This window comes from Sinocyclocheilus anshuiensis, unplaced genomic scaffold, assembly GCF_001515605.1.
Source record: "Sinocyclocheilus anshuiensis isolate Anshui unplaced genomic scaffold, SAMN03320099.WGS_v1.1 scaffold3302, whole genome shotgun sequence".
Taxonomy (NCBI): domain Eukaryota; kingdom Metazoa; phylum Chordata; class Actinopteri; order Cypriniformes; family Cyprinidae; genus Sinocyclocheilus; species Sinocyclocheilus anshuiensis.
In genome coordinates this window covers 42,687-53,541 of record NW_015541055.1, presented here as the reverse complement: position 1 = coordinate 53,541, position 10,855 = coordinate 42,687, and the positions used below count along the sequence as shown (strand labels likewise).

Genomic DNA, 10,855 nt, shown 5'->3' with positions numbered 1-10,855 from the left:
TGCCATTGTCTCTCCTTAAACTCTGCAGTGTATAGGCTATGCGGCCGTTAGTCCTTTACAGAAGCATTAAAAATAAATCTTAAAAATAAAATGATAAAGGCTACAGAAAGCGAGCAACAAGTGCTCCCAAGCTGTCATTCACTTCAGCTGCAGCGCGAAAGGCTAGAATGCGCAACGCTGCAAATCGAATGTTGAGGCTCCGCCATTAGGCTGTATACTTTTACCATCTAATCAATCTCAGCATGCTTTAATTTGGTATCGCTAGACGTTTGCATCACTAAGGTTAAATTACCTTAAGTCTTTCTTTGGCCTGCGCTCTGGAAGTGATCTATTAAATAGAATAAACTTTAATTACTAAAACTAAAACTGAAACTAAACTATATAAAAACTAAATAGAAATGTGTTCACAAAATAAAAACTAAACTAAAACTAACACAATTATTAATGAAACTAATAAAAACTCAACTAAATTTTATTGCAAATTTGAAAATGATATTAAAAGTTGTTTATGGATGCTCAAATAGGCCAAACCGAGAAACCACAAGGAACAAAGAAGTCAAAAGTCAAGAAATTTACTGAAAAACGCAGGAAAACTAAAAATCGCTCCTCTTTATAACATAAGGATCACGTCCAACATGCTGTGATTATAACTTTCTCTTGTAATAGCGTGGTGGTTGAAGAGAGATCCCCTCGTGATTGTAAAGCACGGTGGGTGTATAGAAATTCAATTAAAGCATATATATATATATATATATATGGGTCATTCTATGGAAACGTCCACTTTTCTGTCCGCTCCTCCCGACCGCAGACGCAGGTTTACAAGCCACTTTTTCCTGTGTTTTTCAATCAATTTCTTGACTTTTCCCCCCTTATGAACAACACATTTTCGAACACGATAAAAGCTCCTTGTGGTTTCTCGGTTTGTCCGATTTGAGCATCCATAAACAACGCAAAACACAGGCATTTTGAGTTTCTGCTAGTGATTCCTTTGGAGAGAAAAATCACTTCCTGCCCTCCAGCTGCATTTCGCGCGTCATCAGTGACCTCATGTGCAAACAACCTATTGCTGAGTGAGATCGGGACTCTTATTTTGAAAATGAACTGAGACACGTTTGCTCCTTTCTCCTCAATTTTTCCTGTTTTTACAGGTATGACATTTAACAACAACAAAACAATATGCACACGAGTCATTTAATTCCTATGTTTATGTTGCAAATATATTGTTTATAAATGTTCCGGTTTCTGAAGTTATTGAATATGCGTAGATCGTCTTACATTTTGTGGACGCTGTGAAATGCTCGCTTGTGCATTTCTGTAAAATGGACGCTTGTGATGTGCTCGTGAAATGCGTTTATTTCATACAGGCTCCAGTTACCAGGTTATGATTATTTTTTATTCATATTATAATTGTGTTTGGTTAATCAGAGTTCATGTGTGACATAAATATCAATGCACTTCTCCAGACAATGTTTCAAACAGACATTCCAGTGCAAACGAATGTAATGCAATTCTATTTCCTGCCAATACAGAAGGAAAAACTTAATGTTAATGTAACATGATGGCAGATCTGATTATAAGATCAGTAACTGGAATGTTAAATGTGTATGTTTTACATCTATTTCTCAGGTTCTTAGGCCTTACATATTCAGTCATGTGTGATGATTTTATACTCATCAGATACCTTTTGACTTGTCTGAGTAGATTTAAAGGAGCAAAGTGAAAAGCTCAAATGTATGTTTTGTTTTGTGGGGGAAAAAAGTAAAAAAAATTAAAAGGTGAAATGTGCATTGTTTTGACAATAGATAAAAAGAATGACATTTGTGCATTAATGAGAAAAAAATAATGATACTTTATTGATAAAGCTTTATTGAATTACAATGTGAAAAAAAAAAACATTGAATAAACAATTGCTGGGGATTATGTGCGACACAGACACGTTTGCTCCTGTTTCCTCAATTTTTCCTGTTTTTACCGGGACTTTCTAATCTGCCAGCATGGCCTTCTGCACGGGGCCTGTAACACTGACAGTCATGTTTTCCCCAGCCTGGAGAAGAGCAGCTCCACAGGGACGTCTCATTCCCCTCACACTCCACCTCATCCAGCCATATGGGTCCAGAACCAGGACCAAACCAGGCTGGTACCTGCTGGTTACTGAGGGCCACTCCACACTGCAGCTGTCTGCACACCACATGAGCATCTTTAATATCCCAGGAGTCATCACACACTGTCCCCCATGAGCCGCTGTGAAAAACCTCCAGCCTCCCTGCACAGTCTCCCCAAGAACCCACCAGCCTGATGGACCCGCGACCTGACATTCAGAGACAGAAAAACACATTATTGATCACGAACAACTGAAGAATCTGTCCAGATGTTGTTGTTCTCACCAAGGCAGGTGATTGACAGCTGTTGTGTGGAGCTGCAGTTGAGAGTTTGTGGAGAGCTGCAGTTCCCCAGATGAGCTTCACTCCCAGAGCACTGGAAGCCCGTCACACACTCATGACTGTGTTCAGGACTGGATGAAGAGGAGCCGTAGAAGTTCAGCACAGAGCCACAGCCCAGCTGTCTGCAGACCACAGAGGATTCAGTGAGACTCCAGGAGTCCAGCAGAACTCTCCTCCAGACCTGATGGATGAAAACTTCCACCTCCCCCTCACACTGTGTCTCTCCAGACAACCGCACCAGACCGTCAGGAAGAACCAGAGAGGAACCTGAGTGAAAGATGTGGCATTTCATTAATATACTGCAAGCAGTTTTTCCAAATTTTCAGGGGAAGTGGCTAAATGACATTGTGATGTCACTGCACGGTGACATCATTACATACATGACACAAAACTGTAATTGTAGAACACAATGAGATTATACTCAAATTGACTGGCCTCTCAGTGAAAAATAGGATTTGAAATATGTTAATTTAGATTTGTTCATAAAAGTAATAGATATTATTTAATAGATAGATAGTAAAGTAATATAAACACAACACATTTTTATGATCAGATATTTTCATTTTTAAATACAACATTGAATTACTGAATACTGTAGTTACACACATTTTAACAATTACATTTTATTTTCTCATTTACTAGTAAAACTACACATTCTGAACAATAATAGTTTTAAGCAGTATATTTTGGTAGCTAGTTAATATGCTACACTGTAAGAAAAGTCTGTTAAAATAGGTCAGAGAGTACTGTGTTAATATGAAGACATTTTCTGTATTGATTTTTCACAGGTGTTTTACCTTTATTTTAAATTATGCATTGCATTTTTATTTTTATTTTTTAAAGGGCTGTGTTATTTTTGTGGCTTTTGTTATTTTAGGGCTACAGGTTATGTACGTTAAAACAACAGATAATGTCCTGGCAGAAAATTAACAATAACCTTTTCAGTTCTCTAGAGATTTTGTTGTTGTTGACCCAACTGATTAACAATTATAGGAACAAGCTAATAACAAGGTACATCATAAATGACAATTATTAACAATTATAAACAATTATCTTGTCTATGAGAACATTCAGCTCGACTCCATGAAGAGATGGAACATTCTGAGAGTTTTGTTTCATTCCCGTCACAATCAAACACATCAGCCCAGATTTCACCACTTCCCTCTCCAAACCAGTCTGATCCCACAACAGACACAGCAATCCCACAATTCAGCTGTCTACAGAGGACACTGGCAGCTCTCATATCCCAGCATGCATCACACACTGCCCCATTTACTGAAGTATTGACGTTCAACTCGACTAGAACAGTTGTCAGGGCCGTTCACCAGCATGAGATCTGTGTAATGTGGACAGACAACACAGTTCTTACTGAAACCAAATACAATAACTAAACAAAGAAAGAAATAAATAAATAAAAAATAAACCAAGAAAACAGATAATCTGAGTAATTCTCTAATTCTAACCTCTGTTTAATATGGTCAAAGATCTCAAAGTGTGGCATTGAACAAACGAATTAATTTTAGTATTTAACAATTGGAACTATTCTTCACAAAGAGGTTAAACATTTTACCAGAACATATCAGTCCTATGTCATTATCATGGGTCCAGGTTATTTTAGGTGAAGTTGACAATGGACAGCGTCGAAAGTGTGTTCATTTCCTTTGCACTGAATCTCTTGTGTCCAAACAATTATTATTGAACAGTTGCGAGTAGCAACTTAATTCCCATATGATATGTGTACTGCTAGACAGCTCCCTCCAGACTGATGTGCTGCTTGGATGACTAGCTGTTCAATGGTTTCCTCTTTTTGTCTTTTTAGAGGGAACATGCATGCTTTTTTTGGTCACTTTTCAAATGTTGTCACTGCTAAAAATAGCTAAATATGTTGCTAGGTGCTTTAAAAAAAAAAAAAGTTGCTAGTGCAGTTTACAAAGTTGTTACATCTAGCGACAAAATTGCAAAGTTGGGAACACTGATTGCAAGGTAATTCATTTATTACATTTTTTAAAATAAAATCCTCTCACCAGAGCAGATGACTCCAGCATCTCGTCTGTGAGAACATTCAGCTCGACTCCATGAAGAGATGGAACATTCTGAGAGTTTTGTTTCATTCCCGTCACAATCAAACACATCAGCCCAGATTTCACCAATTCCCTCTCCAAACCAGTCTGATCCCACAACAGACACAGCAATCCCACAATTCAGCTGTCTACAGAGGACACTGGCAGCTCTCATATCCCAGCATGCATCACACACTGTGCCCCACTCATTAAAGAACTGAAGCTCCACTCTTCCAGAACAAGAGTCTGCGCCATTTATTAGTCTGAGATCAGTGTAACCTGGACCAAAAAAAAATAATAATTTTTTGTCATTACAAGGCCCATTACTTACAAAAACAGTATCTCTCATATAACATGTGATGATTGAGAAAATTCTTTGAGTTTCTTTCTTCTGTCAAACACAGAATAAGATATTTTGAAGAATGTTGGTAACCGAACAGTCGATGGTAGCCATTGACTTCCATAGTACTTTTTTCATTACAATGGATGTCAAGGCCTACTGTCAACTGTTTGGTTAGCAACATACAGGTTTGGAACAACTTCAGGGTGAGTAAAGAATCACAGAATTTTCCTTTTTGGGTGAACTATTACTTTAAGATTGAAACACAAGCTAATTTTCATTTTTGGGTGAACTAACCCTTTAAGCAGCAAACTTTGCAAAACACAAAATTTACGTCACTGCCAAAACTTTTGGCCATGACTGTAATTTGGTGTACGTTGACGGTACATGGTAGGAATGAGTTGGATGGAAGGTGCTAGATAGAGAAAAGAGGTAGATAGCAAGTGGAGATATTTAAAGTCTCCTCACTGTGTTATACGTCCTCTAAAGTGCATGGTGTCAATGGCAGCTTTTCAGCAAGATGGATAACAACACTATGGCCAGGCTTTTATCGGCCTCCCAGGAGCTAAACACAAAAGATACCAGCCATTGCATGGACACATGGGGATGTATGCATTTATCCATGGCTGCTGGCAAATGAAAGTGCTGGCTGTGCTTTTGGCTAACAAGATAGTTGGTTTGTGAACAGAAATGTGTTGTACAAACATACACTCTAAAAAATGCTGGGTTAAATACAACGCAGCGCTGGGAAAAATATGGACAAACCCAGCGATTTGGTTGTTTTGACCCAGCAGTTGGGTTACTACCGAGAAGGTTGGGTTAAACATTTAACCCAACCGCTGGGTCAAAACAACCCAATTGCTGTGTCCTTTAGTGTAGGCTTTGACCCACTACAGGCTACATTATCCATCCAGACTGGTCCTAATCCTGGTCCAAAACGACTCAGAGCATCTACAGGTTCTCCACAGTCCAGCTCTCGAACTATTCTTCACAAAGAGGTTAAACATTTTACCAGAACATATCAGTCCTATGTCATTATCATGGGTCCAGGTTATTTTAGGTGAAGTTGACAATGGACAGCGTCGAAAGTGTGTTCATTTCCTTTGCACTGAATCTCTTGTGTCCACATCTGAGCGTCTCCTTTGTTAAAAGCAACTGCTCCCAGCACCTGTACACTCTTAAAAATGCGGGGTTAAATACAACCCAGTGCTGGGTCAAATAGGGACAAACCCAGGAATTGGGTTGTTTTGACCCAGCGGTTGGGTTACTACCCAGAAGGTTGGGGTCCTAATCCTGGTCCAAAACGTCTCAGAGCATCTACAGGTTCTCCACAGTCCAGCTCTCTACACACCACTGCAGCATTAGGCATACCCCAACCAATGTCACACACTGTTCCCCACTGACCTCTATGAAGAACCTCCACTCTACCAGCACAAGGACTCTTACCATCAACTAACCTCACAATCTCAAAATCTGTACAAGGAAGAGAGAAAGAGATTTAAATCACCTACAAGCAGAATATTGCAGTTGAAAAACACAAGATGTAAAAAAGGTAGTAAATACAAATATTTATAGATATTTCAAGATGGACGCGAGAATATTAAAAATAATCCTGTCAATCATTAAATTGTTAGCCTGTAAAGCTCACATAGTTTATACAGTTTCATTGACAATGAATTAACTAGTGTCATAAGATATAGCTTTTAGTGATATAAGGCCATCACAGATAAACTGCTCATTCAAACATATATAATTTAACCTCTTTACAATCTTGTTCGTACTTACCAGATGTGGTTATGGTGAATATGGAGGCGAGTAAAACGAGTGTCGGACATCCCTCCATCTCCTTCTGCTTGTCATACCATCTGTTTGACTCTGTCCCTAAAGAGAGAGAGGGACTCACAGCTGCCAATGACACTCACTCTTACCTTATTAGACACAACAGAGGAAATCATCAAACACAATCAGTGACAAATCAGAAAGCAGCATTTTTATTTTCTCCATATATATCAATAAAGGGTCAGCACTGAAACACTGCAGGTTATATTCAGCAAAAAGCACTGATGATTGTTTTTTGTAAGTCTGATCACTTCAAACACTTACAAAAACTTACTAAAACTAATTCCCATGACTAATTTGAATAAATGTAACATTTCACACATCTCCTTGTTTCTGGACAAATTATGCATAATATTACTGTAAGTGGATTTTACTTCTAATTTTTATTCTAACCAATGTAACAATAAAATATGATTACACCATAGTATAAACTATATTGTTAACTATTCTGATGAATGTTTATTACATAAATTAAATACACAAATAATAATCAACTGATATATATCTTGGAGACTAATGAAACAGCAATAAACATGTGCTGCAATGCTGTATTTGTCCAGCAGATAGCAGCAAAACGCTTCTTATTTTAAGGACGATCAGACAAGGGTCTTGTCCTTGTGTCACCGCATGAGGGAGATTCTCCCTGTTCGTATTTCAGTTTTCCTCTCTTATTTGTAACTGAATTCATAATTGTACTCTTTATTTGCTGTTGTAATATATACTAAACTAAAATATATAATACAAACTAATTACATTGCATGTAATTACACTCTTTAGCAAGACTGATTTTAATATGGGGGTTTAATGACTAATTCTAACATATTTGGTCCCTGCAATATTGAATATTTGGTCTTTTTACACATTAATTTAACATGTACAAGATGATGACGCTGCTTCATTCTATTAGGGAAAAACGTTTTGAACTATGCTGATGATAGCAAGCAGGGCTTCTGTGTCACTATAGAAACATACTAGCTGAACAAGATCCTCCTCAGTGTTGCCAAGTCCGCGGTTTTCCCGCTGAATTTGGCTACTTTAACACTGTTGCCGCGGGTTGTTTTTCATGTCCGCGGGTTGAAAAACGACCCCATTAACGTGATATTTAGCCCCTGAAACGCGAATTTTACCAGGAGAACCCCGCCAAAAAACGTGTATTTATCCCCCGGAACGCAATTTTTATCGGGGGACCCCTCGAAAGCGATTGGGCTAGTTTTGAGTAGCAATTGGGCGGGGTTTGTTGTGAAAACCTGGCAACCCTGTTCCTCCTCCTCCTCTTCTCGCGCACCGTGATAACACCGAGTAAGCTCTCCACAAACTGCACTCAGTTACTGGATTTAATTAAACAAGTTAATACTAACATTAAGGTTAGATATTGTAGACATACCTGGAAGAGTAAAATACTTGTTTTATTGTTCAGGTAAGAACTGTAATTTTACTTATTGCTCTCTATAAGAACTTCGTATGCATATAATTTTAGTTTGAAGCTTCATGAATTCAGTATTTCATTGTGTATTTAGTTGAATGTCACAAATTACTCAGAACACTGGCATTCAACTTTATTGCTAAACGAGGAGCAAGATGTGCGTCAACCTTCCTGTCTGTCAACCCCACTCTTAAAAATAAAGGTGCTTAAAAGGTTCTTCACAGCGATGCCATAGAAGAAGATGCCTTTTGTGAAACAGAAAGGTTCTTCAGATGTTAAAGGTTCTTTATGGAACCATTTAGACAAACAACAGAGTCATTTTAATGACTTGGTGTATGCTTAAATATAAATATAAAATACTTGATAGCCTCTTGTCCAAACCTTAGCAAGTTCAACTTCTGTTCAAACAGGAAATTTCACCTCAGAAACCTCTTCCTTTTCCCCTTGACATTGTGGTGGTGGGACATCAAAGCAAAAAAAGTGACAGGTCTGCACACTGATGACATCAGCAGTGGCTTTGTGAATGTGCACTGACAAATTTACAATCACTTTTCATGATCTAAATGAACTTGATTAAATTGAACTAAATATAACTAACTGTATATGCATGTCAAAATTACAGAGTTTTTCTTATCATATAACCTTCACATTCCCATACATATGTACATTTACATTTACATTACATTTAGTCATTTAGCAGACACTTTTATCCAAAGCGACTTACAATAAAAGCAGTCAAAACTAACAAAAGAGCAACATTATATAAGTGCAAATGACAAGTCTCAGTTAGCCTAACGCAGTACACGTAGCAAGGTATATATATTATACACACACATATATGCACACACACACACATACAATTATATTTATTCTAAATATATTTAGCTACGCCCACGGGCTTCATGCTCGCCTCCATTGTTGCGGTTCCTGTTGATGTGAGCGCTGATTGGGTGGCAGGTTCTGTTGATCTGCGCGCTGATTGGTTGAAGCTCTATGACGAGATCTTGAAGAGCTGCTCACATGGGCGAATGTAGATCAAAACAAAGGCCGCTCAGAATGTTACTGGACCAAAATGCTTTGTAGCGAATGCCAGTGTTGCCTAATCCGCGGAATTGGGATTGTTTTTCATATATGCGGGTTGAAGCGACACCAATAAGGTGATGTTTATCCACTGGGATGCGAATTTTACCAGGGGAAACCCGCCAAAAAAACGTGTATTTTACCCCCTCGAAACGCCATTGGGCTAGTTTTGAGTAGCAATTGGGCGGGGTTTGTTGTGAAAACCTGGCAACCCTGTTCCTCCTCCTCCTCCTTTTCTCGCGCACCGTGATAAAACCGAGTAAGCTCTCCACAAACTGCACTCAGTTACTGGATTTAATTAAACAAGTTAATACTAACAGTAAGGTTAGATATTGTAGACATATACCTGGAAGAGTAAAATACTTGTTTTATTGTTCAGGTAAGAACTGTAATTTTACTTATTGCTCTCTATAAGAACTTCGTATGCATATAATTTTAGTTTGAAGCTTCATGAATTCAGTATTTCATTGTGTATTTAGTTGAATGTCACAAATTACTCAGAACACTGGCATTCAACTTTATTGCTAAACGAGGAGCAAGATGTGCGTCAACCTTCCTGTCTGTCAACCCCACTCTTAAAAATAAAGGTGCGCCGCGGGTTGTTTTTCATGTCCGCGGGTTGAAGCGACCCCAATAACGTGATATTTAGCCCCTGAAACGCGAATTTTACCAGGAGAACCCCGCCAAAAAACGTGTATTTATCCCCCGGAACGCAATTTTTATCGGGGGACCCCTCGAAAGCGATTGGGCTAGTTTTGAGTAGCAATTGGGCGGGGTTTGTTGTGAAAACCTGGCAACCCTGTTCCTCCTCCTCCTCCTTTTCTCGCGCACCGTGATAAAACCGAGTAAGCTCTCCACAAACTGCACTCAGTTACTGGATTTAATTAAACAAGTTAATACTAACATTAAGGTTAGATATTGTAGACATACCTGGAAGAGTAAAATACTTGTTTTATTGTTCAGGTAAGAACTGTAATTTTACTTATTGCTCTCTATAAGAACTTCGTATGCATATAATTTTAGTTTGAAGCTTCATGAATTCAGTATTTCATTGTGTATTTAGTTGAATGTCACAAATTACTCAGAACACTGGCATTCAACTTTATTGCTAAACGAGGAGCAAGATGTGCGTCAACCTTCCTGTCTGTCAACCCCACTCTTAAAAATAAAGGTGCTTAAAAGGTTCTTCACAGCGATGCCATAGAAGAAGATGCCTTTTGTGAAACAGAAAGGTTCTTCAGATGTTAAAGGTTCTTTATGGAACCATTTAGACAAACAACAGAGTCATTTTAATGACTTGGTGTATGCTTAAATATAAATATAAAATACTTGATAGCCTCTTGTCCAAACCTTAGCAAGTTCAACTTCTGTTCAAACAGGAAATTTCACCTCAGAAACCTCTTCCTTTTCCCCTTGACATTGTGGTGGTGGGACATCAAAGCAAAAAAAGTGACAGGTCTGCACACTGATGACATCAGCAGTGGCTTTGTGAATGTGCACTGACAAATTTACAATCACTTTTCATGATCTAAATGAACTTGATTAAATTGAACTAAATATAACTAACTGTATATGCATGTCAAAATTACAGAGTTTTTCTTATCATATAACCTTCACATTCCCATACATATGTACATTTACATTTACATTACATTTAGTCATTTAGCAGACG

The 10,855-nt window shown here is 38.1% G+C and overlaps 2 protein-coding genes across 3 annotated transcripts in view; one reads left to right on the top strand and one right to left on the bottom strand.

Annotated features, from left to right (window-relative positions):
* Positions 1 to 1,952: 1,952 nt before the first annotated feature.
* LOC107690653 (scavenger receptor cysteine-rich type 1 protein M130-like) lies at positions 1,953 to 2,760 on the bottom strand. The gene is made up of 2 exons (XM_016489035.1): positions 2,385 to 2,760; positions 1,953 to 2,308 (listed from the first exon to the last, which is right to left on the bottom strand). Exons 1-2 carry the CDS (start codon positions 2,731 to 2,733, stop codon positions 1,953 to 1,955), a joined length of 705 nt encoding a protein of 234 aa, XP_016344521.1. The 5' UTR covers positions 2,734 to 2,760.
* A 6,723-nt stretch (positions 2,761 to 9,483) lies between these two features.
* The window catches only part of LOC107690648 (ras and EF-hand domain-containing protein homolog), a 12,113-nt gene continuing 10,741 nt past the window's right edge, over positions 9,484 to 10,855 (top strand). The window contains exon 1 of one of the 2 annotated variants that reach the window (XM_016489029.1): positions 9,484 to 9,562. The gene's annotated coding sequence lies outside the window, so the exon portion shown is untranslated. Of the gene's footprint in view, positions 9,563 to 10,113; positions 10,147 to 10,855 lie in introns of those variants that run through there. The other variant, XM_016489030.1, reaches the window with a different exon arrangement.